The 19820-nt window shown below is 45.4% G+C and overlaps 1 protein-coding gene across 3 annotated transcripts; it reads right to left on the bottom strand.

Moving 5' to 3' along the window:
• Positions 1 to 2284: 2284 nt before the first annotated feature.
• On the bottom strand, positions 2285 to 19119 carry ZNF330 (zinc finger protein 330). Of its 3 annotated transcripts, XM_083520135.1 has the most exons (11): positions 19030 to 19091; positions 15988 to 16065; positions 13341 to 13470; positions 12771 to 12790; positions 12600 to 12670; positions 11016 to 11095; positions 9088 to 9214; positions 7955 to 8059; positions 6392 to 6438; positions 5068 to 5185; positions 2285 to 3385 (listed from the first exon to the last, which is right to left on the bottom strand). In XM_083520135.1, the coding sequence occupies exons 3-11, from the start codon at positions 13458 to 13460 to the stop codon at positions 3135 to 3137; spliced, it is 939 nt and encodes a 312-aa protein (XP_083376261.1). In that variant the 5' UTR covers positions 13461 to 13470; positions 15988 to 16065; positions 19030 to 19091; the 3' UTR covers positions 2285 to 3134. The 3 variants fall into 3 exon arrangements, with proteins under 3 accessions (XP_083376261.1, XP_083376262.1, XP_083376263.1); XM_083520136.1 differs by lacking the exon at positions 15988 to 16065 and having other exon boundaries at positions 19030 to 19119; XM_083520137.1 differs by lacking the exon at positions 12771 to 12790 and having other exon boundaries at positions 13327 to 13470.
• Between the last annotated feature and the right edge of the window lie 701 nt (positions 19120 to 19820).

Here is a 19820-nt window from a genome sequence, read left to right as displayed (position 1 = left end):
ATATGACCATATAAAAGCACACAAACACCATGAAGTACATGATGATCACGACTTACAGCAAAGATGGGGAAACTGTGGTCCTGCAGGTGTTGCTGAACTACAACCCCGCAAGATCATTGGCCATTGACCATGCTGGCTGAGGCTGATGGGAGCTGGAGTCCAGCAACATCTGGAGGCCACAGGTTTCCCATCCCTAGTTTATGGTAGGAAACTCACAGAGACCCAAGAGAAACCATGTTCTTAATTGTAAGAAAGAGCTGTTCTGAGCTGCAGCCTCCTACCCAACAAGTTCTGCTCCAATTTATACGTAAGTAAAACAAATAATACATCAAATAAAGAATGTAAGTGTCCCTGGAGCACTATGTTCTATCCAGAGCAGAGAAACCTAGCTTATGTTGTACTAAGGACACAGGAATACCAAGCCAGTTCATTGGTCCATCTAGCTCAATATTGTTTACACCAGGCATGGCCAAACTTGGCCCTCCAGCTGAGAGCCAGTGTGGTGTCGTGGTTAAGAGCGGTAGACTCGTAATCTGGTGAACTGGGTTCGCTTCCCCGCTCCTCCACATGCAGCTGCTGGGTGACTTTGGGCCAGTCACACATCTCTGAAGTCTCTCAGCCTCACTCACCTCACATAGTGTTTGTTGTGGGGGAGGAAGGGAAAGGAGAATGTTAGCCGCTTTGAGACTCCTTCCGGTAGTAATAAAGCGGGATATCAAATCCAAACTCTTCTTCTTTTGGGACTACAATTCCCATCATCCCTGACCACTGGTCATGTTAGCTAGGGATGATGGGAGTTCTGGTCCCATAACATCTGGAGGGCCAAGTTTGGCCATGCCTGGTTTACACTGACTGGCAGTGGCTTTTCTGGATTTCAGGCAAGGTTTTCTGCCAGCCCTCCTTGGAAATGCTAGGGATTGAACCTCAGACTTTTCTGCATGCAAAGCAGATGCTCTAGCCCTGAGCTACTGATCTTATGGATGTACTTATTACATATATAAAAACACAGCCTACATTTGTAAACAGATACACTCACTGCCCAAGAACCAGTGTGGTCTGGGGGTTAGGTTGTCAGGCTCAGGCAGTAGTGCTCCTGGCCCAAACACCATCTTGGTCACGTACCTTCCTGGTTGAATTCCAGCCTCATACCAACCCTGTGAACAAAGTTAACTGGCCAAACATACCACCTCCTTAAAGCTCCTTGCAGGAAAGGCAAGGTAAGGATGGCTTTGGAGCAGGGGTAGCCAACACTGTGTCCTCCAGATCTTGTTGGAACTAAAGTTATACCTCGTGTTGCGTTTGCTTCAGGTTGAGCGTTTTCAGGTTGCGTCCTGCGGCGACCCAGAAGTACTGGAAAGGGTTACTTCCGGGTTTCGCCACTCGTGCACATGCTCAAAATGATGTCACGCACATGCACAGAAGCGGCGAATTGTGACCCGCACACGCGCAGACGCAGGTTGCGTTCTGCTCATGTTGCAAATGGGGCTCCGGAACGGATCCCATTTGCAACCAGAGGTCCCACTGTACAACTCCCATCATCCTTTACCATGCTCTCTGGATTGGTTCCCCCTGCCTTAGAAGAAATACCTGCAGCTCCCCAGTAATCAATGTGCATAAGCTAGAGATGTGTGTGTGCATGTCCTACCATCATCATCATCAATAATAAAAAAAATCCCACTTTTCCCCAGACTGGGACTCAAGGCAGCTTACAGATAAAATAGAAATAGCTAAAAACAGATTTATGTTTTGGGTTGGGAGGAGTGTCCACCCCTCCTCAGATCTTATTTCATTTAAATATTTTTACCCCACATTTTCATACAAGATGCTTGGCAACTTTCCCAAGCCCTCTGGTTGAAACGAAAAGGGCAGGGGAAGAAGCTGGTCAGACCCCTTCCAGTGGGTGTAGCACACCCCTTCAGCTGGGTGGGAGTGATGGTAGCTGACAGCAAACACAGCGAAGGAGGAAGAGCATACACAGCGTAGATAAAAACTAGACTTAAAAGTAGCATGGGGGTGGGGCAGCACCAGTAACAGAGCAGGGCTGTTGGAAGTGTGAAGGCCAACAGCCCTGGGAGGGTAAAAGGCCTACCAGAAGGGACACCATGTCACTGCTGCACAGGGTGGGCAGCTGGCCCCAGGGCATGATGGGATACCGTTCTATTCTATAGGTCTGACAATGTCACTGATTTTAGGAGGCTGTTTTAGGAGGCCGTGCCCTTTTCTCTGACCATATATCTGTCAACACCATCCTCCCTCTGCTGCAGCAAAACACAAGGACACAGGATGAAAGAGAGCGAGCGACGGACTTTATTAGGCAAGGAGGATGCAGTGACATTTTTATGGCGACAAATCTAAGATCAAAAGTTTATTTAGGTCACACTGCAAGTGGCTGCGAGCGCTACAGTTAATGTCTGGCCGTTCAAAAAGGCAGGAACTGACAATTCTCCAGTAGTGCATTACAAGAGACTATATTGATCAGTCTTGCTTACACAAAATGTCAAAGTAACTTTAATTCCAATTTATATTTAGAGTACAATAGCTTGTAGCAAGCATTTCCCCAAGTGCTCAAGCTAGATCAATATTTATGAAAAACCTAGGAGACAGCTTTCAATATATAAAAATAGTTGATGCCCACTGCCACCAATACTTATGAATTTATGAAACATGATGACACAACCCTCCCCCCAAATTACTCAAGAAAAATAACTTTGCTTCTGAAGAATGCCTGGAAACAAAAATTACCTCAGCCTTCCCACACTTCCAACTTATGCTGTAGAGAGAGCATTAGGTCTCAATCTCATTTCCAAGTTCCCTGAACTAATGTGAACCCTCACACCCTTTACTCTCCAAGTCTTCCAATATCTTTAGCCATACAAATCTTTTCTTGATCTCCTGCAAATTGCTCCATTCCTTTTGATTCCTAGTAAGCTTTGCTATTTGAAAAGTCTAGCTGTGTTATTCCAGTGCCACCACACATAAAAATTCACTAAGTACACAAAGAGTTCCTCTCAAATGCTAGCTCCACCATAACTGTGGGCTTATGGCCAGATGCTAAGCACGTTTACCCGGAAGTTAAGGGCCACTATGTTAAAGGGGACTGACTGCCTCTTAAAAGTGTGCTTACGTAAGCAGCCTTAGTCATCCGTCTCCTCATAGTGTGCATAGCCGCTGGCATAGGTTCTTCCTAAATTCAAGTGACCAAACATACTGGTTGCCTCCGTTTCCGAATCCCTCCCTCCTTCCTCCTCCTCCTCATCTTCATCGTCATCCTCTGCTTCGTAATCATCATCTTTGCCAGCCGAAAGGTTCTTCCAATAGGCATCATAGCCGGAAGCCCCGTCAGCCTCTTCGCCTCCTGTCTGTCGGCCAAACCTCAGAGAGCGTGCTGCAGAAAGAGAGGGAAACATCCTGTCTTTGTTTCACTTCCCATCAAGGAAGGTGGGTGTTAAATAGTTCAGGTAAAACCCCAACAACTCTACCTTACATCTATTTTCACATGTGTAATTCTCATGATTGCACAGACAAATAACCCTAGAAGCAGGTAAGGCATTATCGCAAATCCGTAAGAACCCATTCATTCATTCTTCGTCTTCCTCAATATTTCTCCCCCTCCTCATTTACAGGATCATTCTGGTTAGCCAGCGTGCTCCTGGTGAAACGAGGCACAGAGGCTCCTCTGCAGTTTGCACCCTTTCTGGCCGAGATGAAACCATCCTCATCTCTTTGTATTAATTCAAAAATATGCTACCAGATTTCATGACAAGTCTTTTGAACAGGGAAGAACATGGACTTCCCAGTACGAGGTTTGTTGCAGGTGATAAGGGTAATTGCAGGTGGAAATGATTACCAGTGTTAGAATAATAATAATATCTTTATTGTCAATGTACAACCTGTGTACAATGAAATTAACCGAGCCTCCCCCCCCCCACAAACACGCAATCTCATTGCACCCTGTGTGCTTGTCGCACAACACACCAGCCCTGAAAGTCAGTTGCACTATATTATTTTCCATTCAGCAGCCTAACAGCCCACGGTTAGAAACTGTTTTTTAGCCTGTTGGTACGACTGATTATACTTCTATATCTCCTGCCCGAGGGTAGAAGATTAAAGAGGTGCTGGCCGGGGTGTGAATCATCCCTGAGAATTTTTCTCACTCTCCTAAGGCAACGATCCTTTGCAATGTCATCTAGCGGGCTCAGAGGACAGCCCATGATATCATGAGCTGTGTTCACCACCCTCTGTAAAGACTTTCTGTCCGTGACTGTCAAGCCAACGTACCACACTGTGATACAATACGAGAGCACACTTTCTATTGTGGACCAGTAGAAGGAGGTCATCAATTGTTGTTTAACAAGACCCTGAGAAAATGGGAGTCTCTGTTGGGCCTTCCTAACCACCTGAGTTATATTGTTTTTCCAAGTGAGGTCTTCACTAAAGTAAACTCCGAGGAATTTAAAGGAAGAGACACTCTCCAAACACCCGCCCCCCCCCCCCGATATACAACGGGGCTGGTTCCCCTCTCTTCCTCCAAGAGTCCAACACTCAGGTATATAAGCTAATTGCCAAATGGCAGCTTTAATCTAGGTTACGGTCACCACAATGGAATGTCTAGGTACCATTGGGGTGGGGTGTTGAAAGAAATTAATATACTGCTTTAAGAAAAGCTTCTCTAAGTGACATGATTAATATAGCTGCCCCATAGCAGAAGTACTCTAGGAAGCATATGGGGTGTAGTGGTTAAGAGTGTCAGAACAGGACCTGGGAGATCAGGCTTCAAATCCCCACTCAGCCATGAAACTCACTGGGTGACCATGGGCCAGTCACAGCCTCTTAACCTACCTCACAGGGTTGTTGTAGGGATTAACTGAGGAGGAAGGTAAACCATGTACTCCTTGGGAGAAAAATGTGGGAGATTAATGCAATACACAAGCTCTTCTGCTTACCTGCTTAAGAAAGGTGGAGATGTCAGCTGCCAGCCAGAGATCTCCACGTGGTCACAACTAGACCTACGTCAGTCGCAAAACACGCCTGGTGAATTCTGAATGCTATTACCAAACGGAAACTTACTTGACATACTCAGGTCCTTAGTCTGTTGCGTTTCATGGCCACACTTAGGGCAAGGAGGCTCCCTTCCCTTCTCTTGTTTGAAAACCTTACTCCGTGCGTGATCATCGCAGAAACAAGCCTGCAGGTTATATAAAAGAAAGAAAAGAAAAGGGGAAATATATGACAAAGGAACAGACTGCAATTGGAAAAGAAGCCCCACGGAGAAACACAACAGACTGCCCAAGTTGAGTGGCGATGGGATACATACCACTACCATCTAGCAAGTTCCATTTGAATCTTTTTAATTCACTAAAATATACGCAGCCCGCCTTCTGCACGAAAGCTGGCTAATGACATTAGGGGGAGACAAGAATAGTTCCTCCTCTTAAGTATTTGTTTGAGTAGGGCAACTGGATGGAGACATTTCAGTCTAGCTGGCGATGCAAGACTCAGCATAAATCAGGCCCTGTAAGGAGAGCTGTGCCCCTTCCCAATCTACCTAACCAGCTCTTGTACAGAGCCGTGAGCAACTGCAGGGCAAGTTGGAGTGACTGAAATTGGGCTCTTCATCCCCATAACGCCCTTCTCTGTCATGGCTATGGATCTTTGGACTCAGCTGCATGCCAGTGGTGGGCAGGACCAGAAGCAAAAGTGAATGGGACAAGGAATGCGTCCCACACCTTTGTACAATAGGGTGCACGCCAGCCATTCAAAACTCAAAGAGTTTTCTACAAACACACATGCGCACGTTCCCCATCTTTCATCAAGAGGCTTTAATACAGTCCAAGGACACAATTTCAGCCAGGCGACAGACAGCATTGCTGCACCAGAGGGAATGGTCTGGGGAGAGGGGCCACGAGGCCCACTTCCCTGGGGCAAATGATTCATCAGAACCCCGTGAACGATAATATTAGCAGATATATAGAAAATGTGCAGGGTAATGAGATGTTATCTCGGCTTCACGCGGAAGCAGGCTGGTGCAGACGGCAGCCAGGCAAAGATGAAACGTTTTTGCATTTTGAATGAAAGGAAACCAGCAGAGGGAAAAGGCTGCGGCAGTGCTGAGGCTGTAACAATGAGCGAAGGAAGGCAATTTTAGCAACCGGGGTTTAGAAGGACTGGAGGGAAGGAACACCAAGTGTCCAGGAACACAGCATGGAGGTTACATTAATCAAAGGGAGATGGGAACAGGACCCAGATAACTTCTTTGGGGAGGCGGGTGGGAATCAGGAGACGTTTTTTGATGCATTGTGGAGAAGGACGCGGCAAGAACCGCCAGCAGCTTTCAATGTATATGAGAGCTGTGAGCCCGATACATCTACTTTCTAAATGATTTTGCTGTTACCTTACAACGGAGACATGAATGCTGCCCAAGTCGATTACAGGAAACACCTATTAGGCAAGATAAAAAAGGCATGCTTGAATAATGAGATTTCATGGCTTTGCTCTTTTCCTTTTGCCTTCTAAGCCAAGGTCAACTATTCAGTTCAATGGGTAGCCTCAGGCTTTCCATGACTGCGCCTCTTTAAAGTACAAGGAAAATGAACACTCTGCCTCAGCCAGAAAAAAGAAGCGAACAGACATTTTTAACGATGTCCTTGCAGAGCTCAGGCCCAACGTTGCTCTTCCTCCCTTCCTAAAAGCAGAGGGAGTCCTCTTGACTGGAAGCAACAGCTTGTACAACAAGGACGAGCAGAATAACTAGACTGAACAACAACAACAAATGTGGGGGACTTTACAAGCAGTAATGCTGGAGGAGAAGTGCAAAACTCAGGCACATCACAAACCTGGCATTAGTGCAAGGAGGGCCTAAACACACAGGGCTGATCACCAGCCTGGCTCTCCTTGAACTAAAACAACAACAACAATTTATTACTTATAACAACAAGAAGAATCATTTATTACTTATAACCCGCCCATCTGACTGGATTGCTCCAGACACTCTGGGGGACTTCCAACGTAATAAAAACATAGCAAAACATCAAACATAAAAAACTTCCTGATACAGGGCTGCCTTCAGATGTCTTTGGAAAGTTATGTACAGGCAGGGACCATTTTAGGTTCATCTAGCTGACGTGCAATCTCTGATGTGTGGGTCTTTTTCAGCCTGGTAGAAGGCAGAATGGAGGTGTAATGAGGTGGGGTGTGCTTATTATATGCACTCCACTGATGCACACAGGGGCCAGGAACAGAACCCCAGTTCAAAATGGTTGCCATCTGTAGTGGTTTACCTGTTTGACATCTGATGGGAGGGTGTTCCACAAGGCAGTCGCCACTACAGTGGTACCTCAGGTTAAGCACTTAATTCGTTCCGGAGGTCCGTACTTAACCTAAAACTGTTCTTAACCTGAAGCACCACTTTAGCTAATGGGGCCTCCTGATGCTGCCGCACTGCCGGAGCCCGTTTTCTGTTCTCATCCTGAAGCAAAGTTCCTAACCTGAAGCACTATTTCTGGGTTAGCAGAGTCTGTAACCTGAAGCATATGTAACCTGAAGCGTATGTAACCTGAGGTACCACTGTACTGAGAAGGCCCTTTGCCTGGTTCCTTTTAACTTCACTTCTCACAGTGAGGGAACTACCAGAAGACCCTCAGAGCTGGATCTCAGGGTCTGGGCTAAATGATGGGCGTGGGGTCACTCCTTAAGAGATACAGGGCCTAGTGGTGCACACTCTGGGCTTGTGAAAGGGACACATCACAACTAGACCCTACAACTGGCATTGTTCAGTACCCAACTTCATCTGCAAAACACTGTCCCATCTTACTCATGGTATGGGGTTGGGGAAAGGTTGCTCCTCCCAGCTACATTCCACAAGGCTCTACATTCCAAACCAATATCTGGATATGAGCAGAAGCAGTTAAAAGCTGGTTCACCTTTAATAAGGGAGACTTTCAGGGATATAGCTTACATTTAAAGGTCTCGGCTTCCAGGACTTGGCAGCTGGCCTGATGTTCAAACTGATCATCTTCGCAGAGAAAATTGTGGCAAAAACAGCAGCTGAATATTCTGCCTCCTAGAAGATTCAGCAAGACACAATGTAACGGATCAAATCAGTCCCCACACTCCCTAGCGTCAAAAAACGAGCAGATGTCATGAATCAATTCAAGGAATGAAAGAAAACCTGGCCTGTCTTGCACCAGATAGAAAAATACTGTGGATTACAGTGGTACTAGCCACTTGAGTAAACAAGATGTTTTATAATACTAATCGCATTTTCCTGGTTAGGTTGAGATGGTTTGGTCATGGAATGATGAGACCACCATATTAAAAGAGATTTTATTGCACAGCAGCATCTAAACCAAATATTCTAGCTACATCTCCACCCCCCAAAATAGCCTAAACTAACAGTTCAGTTCTATACATGTCTTGCTGCTTTCGGTGGATTGCAGTCTAAGGTGGTACACTGTTAAGGCCATTGAGATAAAGAGGAGAGAGCCAATGAAACACCTTTTTCTGAAACTGGAGTGGTGGGGGGGTAGTGGAAGGAAGAGATATGCACAACATCCCAAGAGGATACTGTAATTTTGCAGAGTTGATGGTTTAGCACAGGCTTTTACGACTGCAGGTAATGATAGCTGGTAGCACAAATTACCTTGGTAGTTTGAAAACTTCCCTCCTGTGTAATATACTCTCGGACAGATAATGTGTCAGTGGGAGGGAGTTCACGTGATAAATTGCATCATGAGCTGCAGCCAATCAAAACAGCCTGTGCAAATACTCCCAAGGGACATCCAGCTAAGTCACAGGCACTTAAGCCTACCAATTTCAACAAGTCTACCCGAGTACAACCTTAACACACATCCTCAATTCCTACACATAGAACGAGTAATAGTTTTCTTGCATGTGTCATCTGATATGTGAATGGGTCTGCCTCTCCTCCAATTTTAGGATTCTCTACTTCTAGTGAAGTTGTTTTCAATTCATAAAGACTTGCTACGGCAAGGAAACTAGCCCTGTAGCCACCTTCCTTTGGTAACTGGTGAGCTTTCCAAATGCACGTGAAACAAGAGCACACACCCCTCTAACTGGTGAACAACTCACCGTGATCCCAGACACCTCTCTCGCATTCAATGCACTCTGCGTCGGCCAGAGGACAGATACAAGCATGGGTGCTAAGGCATTTCCTGCCATGGCAAACCCAAGCTTCACAGAAATCACATATGGCCCCCTGCAAAAGAAGAACCCACACATTACTATGGACTTTGGCAGACCTCTATATAAGCACCAGCTCTGCTGAACAAGCAAGGACCGGGCATGCATTCCAGGCAGCGGCAGCAGGAGGGAGTCATTCTGAAGCAGTGGAAGGCAATTTTGCTCAGCGCTGCCATCCATCTCCCAAATGCATTCCATTTTCTCAGGGCTCTTTTTTTTTTTTTTTGCAAGACTGCTAAGTGCCCATTCCTAAAGTACATTACATGAAATTGAATCCCACTGATTTTCTTTCTGTGTTTTCTTTTTTAATCCCACACGCTACTCTCAGCAACCAGAATTGCTCGGAAGTCCTCGCTAAGGAACGCGACAGACCCGGACAAGATGTTCCAAAGTATGCAAGCAGCCTGCGTTCCACTGGCTACTCCCCCCACCCCCCATGAATTGGCTCTTGCTGCGCTGTCTCATCCAGGGAGCCACGCGTGTGGACAACAAGAGAGCTGCCCATTATGTTCATACCAGGCAATGTATTCAGGGAAGCTTTGCTTATTTGCAAAAGGATTTGCACTATGCAGTTTGCTCGTGACAGCATACAACACGCAGAAACAATGAAGTCGAACTTCAAAAGAAATACCGTATTTACTCGAGTCCAATGCACCATCGCACCTCAATTTTCAGAACCTTGAAACCAAAAAAAGGATTTGCTGGCGAATGTAAATGTCCCATTGAATCTAATGCGTTCCTTAATTTTCGTGTCGTAATTTGGCCAAACAAAGGTGAACATTAGATTTGAGTAAATACGGTATTTAAAAAATGCATAATCTTGTTTTCCTCTCCTCTATATATGGGCTAATAGTGTTTTTTGTCTTGAGTTACAAGTTAACCTTCCCATGATTCCAGGCTCAATTGTTACCTTTCATGGAAGCAATGTGTTATCTCTCTTGAAACGTGTGACTCTGAACTCCAAGACTGGGATATTCACAACTTTGGTTTCAAGCTGCCTTACAGATAGCCATGGTCGTGCCTATTAATTTGAAAAGGGCTTAAGCATGCACAATGATCTGTGCAAATGTTACCATTCCTGCATTTTCCTGCAGTCCAAACAGGTAACAGTGGCTGAACCTCAACACTGAAATCCAGGGCTCTGCAGTCGAGGGGCCTCCAAATGACCACCCAGGCAACAGAAGGCGATGGAGGGCAGGGGCACACAGACGCCCAAATCAGCATCCTGTCTTATTTTTAAAAAACATTTTATAGCCAGGATGCAGAAGGTTCTGGTTGCTAATTTGAATAATATTTTTTTTTAATGCTTATTCCAAAATACATGTGTTTACCTTCAAGATAGCAGAACCAAAGATCACGATGGTGTTATGAGTTTAAAATGTGAAACTGTGCATGCTTATGAGTTTGTTTGCTTTTTATTTACCAGGGTTGGCAAACTATTTTGGCTTTTTGCTCCAATATAACAGGAATGTAGAAACCATTGTAATGCATAGAATTGCAGGGGAGTCAGGAAGGCTGTGGAAGAGCAATGTTATTTTTATTTATGTAGTATTATTATTATTATTAATAATAATAATAATAATAATAATAATAATAATAATAATAATAATAATAATAATAACAATAATAATAATAATAATGTGAGCTTCACAACTCCCTCTGTGTGGTAAGACCACCACTCCAGGGTTGAAAATTATGAGCTGCACCACTGGGTAACAAGAAAAGAGCCATCAGCACAGTCAGGCAAGTAATCTCTTCAAACTTTAGTTGCACTCATCACATATCTTAGAACTGATTTATTGTTTCCAGATACATACCACCATAGAAAGCCCAGTGCTGTACACACCAGCATGTTTTATGACACAGTCTGAAGATTTCATCATGCATTTTGTTTTTCCTATTACAGAGGGAAAAGAAATATTACACACACACACCAGTGTTCAGCAACACTAAAGCTCCATAAAAAGCCATAGCATTTGTCTCTTTCAGTGTTTACAAGTGTTTCAAGCTAAGGGGGGAAGTGAGAGTAAGGACTATCATACAAGGGATCTGAGCAAACTGTGGTATTTTAAATTGCTCAAATCAATACACATGTGATCAAAACAATGAGTTGGATCCAGCAACACCGTGTTCTAAGGACTTCTGGCTATGTGACCAGACTTTCACTCCCTCTTCTCCCCTCCACCACTGGCATGCAACTCACCAATTTTTTGTGGGTTTCCCTCAACCCTCTGGAGCAGATTTGGTGGAGCAAGGAGAAGTCCTGTTGTGCAGACCGAAGTCTTTGCACTAATATGACAGTCTTACCGGATACAACCAAATAATTTATTTTTCCAGATAGTTCACCATCTTAGAAGAGGGCATTCTTTATTCATCATGGATGGGGGGTGGGGAACCTGTTGCCTTCCAGATATTGCTGCACAATTGAAAATTGACCTCACTTGTGGGGCTGATGGGAATTGGACTCCAGCAGTATCTGGAGGGACAAAGGTTCCAGAGTCCAGAAACATCTGGAGGACTGCAGGTTCCACGTTCCTGCACTAGAGAGGCTGCCTCTTTTGAAGATGCACCCTTTCATCTGCAGTTTTCACAACTGCTTTATTAAAAATAATTTGCTGCATGGTTAAAGGTGCTGATAGTTTAGACTGAACAATTAAAAGCAGCTAATGTTTTCAGCCCCAGAAGGAGCCCAAATAAGGTAACTTTCCTGTCGCGTTTGAGGGTGAATAACCTGTGTACCTCCAGATATTGCTGGAGTCACTACTCCCACCAGCTCCAGCCAGCGTGGCCAATGGTCAGGGATGATGGAAACTGAAATCCAGCCACATCTGGCACCAACAGAGTCAAAATATGGCTGAGTTTGTATAATCAGGCCACAATGCAAAAATTACCGTATTTTTCGCCCTATAGGACGCACTTTTTCCCCTCCAAAAATGAAGGGGAAATGTGTGTGCGTCCTATGGGGCGAATGCAGGCTTTCGCCGAAGCCTGGAGAGCGAGAGGGAAGACATCCGCAAGCCTTGGGAGCCCGGCGCGACTTCCCGCCAGGTTCCCTAGGCTTGCAGATAGTAGCCTGCATCCCGAAGCCTGGGGCACACTGAGCAGCGTGCCCCGGGCTTCGGGCAGATATCGGCAAGCCTGGGGAGACCGGTGGGAGTTCCCGCCGGGCTCCCTAGGCTTGCGGATAGCAGCCTGTTCTGGGGGCTGGGGTCGGGAGAAGCTCAGGCTTCCCCTGCCCCAGCCCCGCGCCTGGGGGGGGGAATACTTCCCCCCACCCTTTATTTCCCCCCCAAAAAAACTAGGTGCACCCTATGGGCCGGTGCGCCCTATGGGGCAAAAATACGGTAAATTCTAAGCACAGACTAATTGTAGGAACACAGAGAATTAAGAGAAAGACTTACCGCACTGTGCGCAAATGGGCAGCTTCTGGACAGAGCTACAAAAGTAGCAAAAAGCTCTATTTTTCTGCCGTCTGTCAGAGTAAAAAAAGGGCGAAACAAATAAATGAATGAAGTCCGTTTAAAATGGTGCCAAAATGTTACATGTAAAGGAAATATTGAATGTGCATTTACCTTTGACATTTATCACATTCCTGTAAGAGAAAGAGAGCTTGTTTTATAGGAGTTCCCATTGAAATTCAGTTTATAAACTTGTGAATTCACTTGCCACAAATACAGTTTGTTTGGTCCTTTCCCCACTTTGAGTGCCCCGTGCAAATACAAACACAATATGAAGGTGCAACCGGTGGACAATGCCCATGTGTTTGTATACATAAAGTCCTTCTGGTATCGCCAGGAGGGCTCCTTTAAAAGCTTTGCCCTGGATCAATAACCAGTTCTTATTTGTACTTGTCGCTACCCTCCCCCTGCCCTCCCCCTTCCTTTGTGAAAACCAGACAACTTGAAGAAGAGCTGAAGAAGAATTTCACTCTCTCTCTGTGTCTGTGCAACGGGAACTATTTGTTTAAGAAGATTTATAACATCTGGTGTCTTTTGCAAAATCTCAAGGTTATATGCTTAGGATCTAGTTCTGCTCCTTTCAGTCTGATAAAGCACTGTCAATCTCACCCTCCTCTCCTTGACACTGGGAGAGGAGAAGAAAGAATTTTAAAGCCAGTATCAGAAATACATCTCAATATTTACCATGGAAGCATTGCAGGGATGTTTAGCCAAATCAATGTTGCCTCTTGAAGCCCTTATCTGCTTCTCCCGTTCTTTACGGCTCTCGGCCTTCTTGCGGGCGCCAGTCTTCTTTTTAGGCATTCTTCACTTTCTGGGAGACAAAACAAACAAGATGAATTTTAACAGGGAGAAATGTAAAGTATTGCACTTGGGCAAAAAAAAATGAGAGGCACAAATACAAGATGGGGGACACCTGGCTTGAGAGCAGTACATGTGAAAAGGATCTAGGAGTCTTGGTTGACCACAAACTTGACATGAGCCAACAGTGTGACGCGGCAGCTAAAAAAGCCAATGCAATTCTGGGCTACATCAATAGGAGTATAGCATCTAGATCAAGGGAAGTAATAGTGCCACTGTATTCTGCTCTGGTCAGACCTCACCTGGAGTACTGTGTCCAGTTCTGGGCACCACAATTCAAGAAGGATACTGACAAACTGGAACGTGTCCAGAGGAGGGCAACCAAAATGGTCAAAGGCCTGGAAACGATGCCTTATGAGGAACGGCTAAGGGAGCTGGGCATGTTTAGCCTGGAGAAGAGGAGGTTAAGGGGTGATATGATAGCCATGTTCAAATATATAAAAGGATGTCACATAGAGGAGGGAGAAAGGTTGTTTTCTGCTGCTCCAGAGAAGCGGACACGGAGCAATGGATCCAAACTACAAGAAAGAAGATTCCACCTAAACATTAGGAAGAACTTCCTGACAGTAAGAGCTGTTCGACAGTGGAATTTGCTGCCAAGGAGTGTGGTGGAGTCTCCTTCTTTGGAGGTCTTTAAGCAGAGGCTTGACAACCATATGTCAGGAGTGCTCTGATGGTGTTTCCTGCTTGGCAGGGGGTTGGACTCGATGGCCCTTGTGGTCTCTTCCAACTCTATGATTCTATGATTCTATGATTTGATGAAGAGTGATTGGTATCCTCTGAAATGGATGCTAAACGTAATTTTTAAAATCGTTACATATTCCTCCCCTCCAGATTTTTATTTTTATTTTGGAATGTGCCCATAAACAGGCATTAGCAATTCTAATCACTGACCACTTGCCCTCCAGGTGCTGATAATCTACATCTCCCATCATCTCTGACCACTGGCTAGGCCAACTGGGGATGATAGGAGTTGGGAGTCCAACAACAACTGGTTAGCCCCCCCTGCTTCAGAGTTCCCAAACTAGCTGCTCAACACAGAATAGCTACACCTAGAAAGAAGAAAAGATACAGCATGAAAACTAGTCGTACCTTGGTTGTCGAATGCCCTGGAACTTGTACGTTTTGGCTCCCAAACGCCGCAAACTCGGAAGTGATTGTTCCGGTTTGCAAATGTGAACGTTCTTTTGGAACCCGAATGTCCAATGGGGCTTCCACGGCTTCTGATCGGCTGCAGGAGCTTCCTGCAGCCAATCAGAAGCCGCAATTTGGTTTTCGAATGTTTTGGAAGTCAAACGGATTTCCGGAATGGATTCCGTTCGACTTCCAAGGTACAACTGTAATAGAGTGGCTGACAAGAGCTACAAAGCAGCAGTCTTAACCTGAAGCTCAATACCAAAGGAAAACTTGGTCCGTACCCTTTCTTTTGCCTAGTTCTCTAAGGCAGCAACCCATCACTTGTAACCAGCAGAGTAAGGTTTCTCCCTCGCTCCCCAACAAGTATTTCCCCATGAACAACGGGTTCATGAGTGTCTGCCCCATGGTGATACTGCATTCCCACAGAAGCTGGGATGGGACAGTGTGATTCAAGTGATAGCCTGTGGGTTATACATTGTAAGCTGCTGGGAGTCCCAAGCAGAGAGAAGGCTTAATTATAAAATAAAGAATTTTAAGCTAGTTTTTAAAAAATTAGATTGGAAGGGAATGATGCATATCGTACTAAAGAAAGATATATATTTTTCTTATTATTAATGTGGGGAAATCATATAAGCTGGTTAGCCTTCTATACAGTGTTTAAATTGCATTAAAAAGTCATATTTTATATTCAGAATTGCATACCAAGCTGCCTGCTGGCAACAATCATTATTCTGTAGACTGACATCTATGACACTGAATACCCAATATCACATTATAAACTAGGTTTTCTTCCTGCTTAATGTCAATTTAGCAATAAGAACTTCAATCTTTGGTATTTATACATATCATTCTAGGCATTTATTACACACCTTGAAGCACTGTAATAGCAATTTGTGGAAAAATTGGATGCTTCAAAAAATGTCAAGAGCATATTGGTCGTAAGCAATGCTACCACCTAAAATTATTCCTTCTGTCACGTACTCAGGGGACTGAACCCATATTATGAACTTTTAGTTATATGACAGCAGCTACTCAAGTCATTCATGTAAAATATTGGCAGCTGCTGGAATCGTTTATGTAAAATATTGGAGGGCACCAAACACACTGAATCTAAAACCATAATAATGCAGAATTATACTGCATTGGCTACATGGGGGGACTGGAACAGTTACTGCATCAGCTGATATCTATTAATCAATTATTGTGCGAAGTGCTATATACCCCAGTGTACAACACTACCTTGAAATGGTCTAAGATTCTCATCTTATCCCCAAATCCCTGTTTAGGATAATTAGGAAAGGGGCAAGAAATAAAACTGCCCTGGTCAACATACCTCAAAAAAGGATATTGCAGAGAGGAAAAAGATGCAGAAAATGACAACCGAAAAGGTCAAGAGGTTGAAGCAACTCCCCTGTAAGGAATGGTTACAACAGCTTTTTAATTTTGTGAAAAGACAAGGATAAGGGGAAGGGAGGCAAGGCATAGACTAGAGGGTGTAGATAGGGAAAATGTTCCCCCTCCCCTGAAATGGTGGGAAATTCAGAACAGACAAAGGGAAGTCCTTCTGTATACAGAGAGTAGTTGTGGAATTCAGTATCAAAAGATGTGGTCATGGCCACCAATGTAAACAGCTTTAATAGGGGATTAGGCAAATTCATGGGTGAAAATGCTACCAATGGCTGCTAACCATTATGGATATTTACTAGAGGTGTGGAGGCTAAACAATGAGGCAAACTGGAGTGATTTAAGGGCAGTGTTAGAAACTCAAATACAAAAGCTATTTGCCAAATGGCATGTTAAACCTAGGTCATAGTCACCACAATGGAATTTCCAGGACAGGCATAGGCAAACTCGGCCCTCCAGATGTTTTGGGACTACAACTCCCATCATCCCTAGCTAACAGGACCAGTGGTCAGGGATGATGGGAGTTGTAGTCCCAAAACATCCGGAGGGCAGAGTTTGCCTATGCCTGTTCTAAGAGGTGCCTTCCCCTGCCCCTCCAAGATTAAAAAGCTGTAAATGAATTGTGTAGATCCGTCAGCACAATGGAGGTGTCTGTCACCATCCTAGCATCCAAGGAAGTCCACATGGTCGCAACTGGACCTGGAATCCAGGATAATTCTAACACTGTTTTGGGGGCTTCCCCTGTCATAGTATGACATCAACACACATGTACATGAGACAGGGGCTCCACAAAGCTTTGTCACTTTGTTTTTCTGAACTTTGTAGCTCTGTGATTTTCTGACCATTGTAGCTCTATGTTTGCCTCAATCTTTCCCTAGTTCCATGGACTTTGCACGAAGTGAGGCTAAACAAAAGGTTGCCTGTGGAGTAGTAACAAGAGCTCTGCATTATTTTTTCGCAAAGCACAACAGTGAATGATTTTTAAAGATGTGCTTTAAAAAAAATTCTATGCTGTTCTGCTTTAGCAAACAACAAAGATCTTCACAACTCCAAGGCAGTGTTCTAGTCAGTCTCATGTTGTGAGGCCTATCAGGGATCTGTACAGCCTATTTCAGAGGACATAACCACCAGCAGAAAGGTTTTTTAAATGCACAAGCACAGCACTCAGTCACCTCTTAATGATTTAAAGGCAAGAAAGAGCGAGATAAACTCCTGCTTCCCACCCTCCTCCAAAATAAGAAGCCAAAATGGAGGCTTAAGTCCTTTTTGCCTAATCGATGTATTGCCCTAATATGGATTGCAGAGGAATGTTCCCCCACCAGAGTTCCTAGGCCTATCTGTCTGCAATTTGACAGGCTTAATCCACTCTTGATTAAGTTTTATCCAGTGTCTGTAAATTTCATCTGCTTCCACCAAAAGTCAGGGGATTATAGCCATATTTAGAGTGCCCATTAAGGCAAATGGAGAGATAAGTTTTACACAGAGTGCCATGGAACCCAACACACAGACTGGAGCAGAGGAGACAGTGATTCAGAAACAGACCAGATTTAAAAATAAAAAATACACAGACACAAGGCAACTCTTAAGGCCACCCTCAGGATCCTCCTCCAATGCCAGTCTGGCAGTTTTCGGTGTTCCTAAGCCTGAAACTTCAGTAACCACTTTATAGTGCTTAACTACAACCAATGTAAACTCACCAAGAACATATTTGGTCATTCATTTTGAGGTATTTATATATCACTTTTCAGATGAACCTGACAAAGCAGTTTTACATAAAAATGTGAAACCCCCAGGGTTATATGTTTACTGGTACAACCTCCCCCAGTGCAGAGATTTTTGTCTGTCAAAATTTGTCAAGCAAGAGTCATTGCCTTGTGACATCACAGGGGCCAGCCTTGTGAGGTCAGGATACTGGAGAAGTGGCAGCCCTGTCTGCACACTGGGCCCCTCAAGAGTGAATGGGTGCAAGTGCAAGGGTTCCTGCACTGCTATATTTGTGATTCCTCACTTTCAATTACACAGGTATAGCTCACAGGGAAGCAACAGCAACACTGTGTTAGCGTCATTTACGAAAACCTGAGCAAAATTGTTGGGCTTTAGGGAGAACAGCTCTTGAGTTGCCTGTCACCTTTCACTCCCTTGTTAGCTCAGAAGCAGGCCCCGGAGTGCAGCTTTGCTAATATCACAGGAATAAAGGACTATCCGCAGATGCAGCCAAAAATCCTCAGGAAAGGTTTCTGTTTGTTTCTTTTAAGGCACATATGAATGTTATTGGACTACAACTCCCATCATCCCTGACCACTGAGCACACTAGCTAGGGCTGGGAGTTGTAGTCCAACATCATCCCGGAGCAGTGTTTCCCAAACTTGGCTCGCCAGCTGTTTTTTTCAGACTACAATTCCCATCATCCCTGACCACTGGTCTTGCTAGCTAGGGATGATGGGAGTTGTAGTCCAAAAAAAACCACAACCCAGTTGGGAGACCCAAGTTTGGGAAACACTGATCTGGAGGCTTCTTTAAGGCCTAGTTCACAGGTACAGCTAGCCGAATCAAGCCCAGAATTGGAAGCTGGCGGTGGGGTGGAGGCCACCACCCAACTTCTGGATACTCTCGGAAGAGGGGGGTGATGGTGTGAAAGAGGAAACGGGGAAAGTTGAAACGAATTTCCCTGGGAGCTGCTTGCCAGCCACATTGCAGCAAACAACCCCAAAGCTCTGGAGCAGCTGCGAGGCTAGTGGCAATCGCTCCCTTCCCCGACCCCCCCAACCTCGTGAAAGAGACGCCTTATTGCTACCGCCCCTCCCGATCAAGGGGGGTGGGCAACCGCACGTCCCTTTCTCGCCCCCATCCCTGCCTGCATCTGCCTATTGCAGGGAGAAGGGTCTGCCCAGCATCCCACCCCCTTCCTCGCAGATCCACTTGCACGCAGCAGGGCCCGTCCGGCGGCTCCGGACTTTCCCCTCCCGCTCACCTAAAGTTGCTTCGCCGGCCGCTAACGAGGCAGGAAGGCGAAAGCCGGTGTCCCAACTGCTTGCTCCGGGGGGGAACTCCTGCCTCGCCGCGGCGACTGAGCATGCCCGGCGGAGGGTGAGCATGCTCAGTGGGAGGCAGCCCGTGAAGCAACCTCGCCTTCATCTTGCCCTTAGTTGGGGAGGGAGTCTCCTCCCCGTCTAGGTTCCCGGGAGGATTTACAAGCAGCAGAGACCTTGCAAACACCCAGCACGCCCAATGCGCCTTCCAGCTGTCGTCCTCTTCCTGAACACCCCCCCCTCCTCGCCCGAACTCATTTATTCCTATTTTTAAAAAACCAATTATATGCACCGCTTAGCTGCAGTCGGGAAGATGCGGGTGGGGGAGAAAATAGCACGTCAGATCATGGCCACGTAGGCATCAGTCGGTGTCAAGGAAAGGGAACAGTCTCTAGCCCCATGCATGTTTACTCGGAAGGAGGCGCCGCTGTGCACAATGGGGCTTACTCCTAGGTAAGCGTGCATAGGCTGCATTTTGTTCTTATCTTTCCCGACCAATACGGTGATTTGTTCTGCTTTAAAGCAAACAATATCTTTTAAAATGGCCAGATAGCCCAGTTTACTACTACTACTACTACTACTACTACTACTATACTACTGATCATCATCATCATCATCCCGATTGCAGGGTGTTGTAAAATGGGCAAGCAGGCCTGCTGCTTTGCTTATAGTTCAGACTTCCCCAACCGGGTGCCCTCCAGATGTTTTGGATTCTAATTTACATCATCCATGC

The sequence above is a fragment of the Podarcis liolepis genome (genome assembly GCF_965112155.1).
Source record: "Podarcis liolepis genome assembly, chromosome: 9".
NCBI lineage: Eukaryota > Metazoa > Chordata > Lepidosauria > Squamata > Lacertidae > Podarcis > Podarcis liolepis.
The sequence above is the reverse complement of the archived record's forward strand: the minus strand, read 5'-3'. Positions and strand labels throughout refer to the sequence as shown.

What these genes read in the sequence shown, in the direction of transcription:
- ZNF330 (XM_083520136.1), bottom strand. Translation starts at nt 13,460, where the DNA reads ATGCCTAAAAAGAAGACTGGCGCCCGCAAGAAGGCCGAGAGCCGTAAA. An exon ending in GAATGTGATAAATGTCAAAG is followed by an intron (nt 12,671 to 12,770) that starts GTAAATGCACAT and finishes TTACTCTGACAG; the next exon opens with ACGGCAGAAAAATAGAGCTT. An exon ending in GAGAGGTGTCTGGGATCACG is followed by an intron (nt 8,060 to 9,087) that starts GTGAGTTGTTCA and finishes TGAATCTTCTAG; the next exon opens with GAGGCAGAATATTCAGCTGC.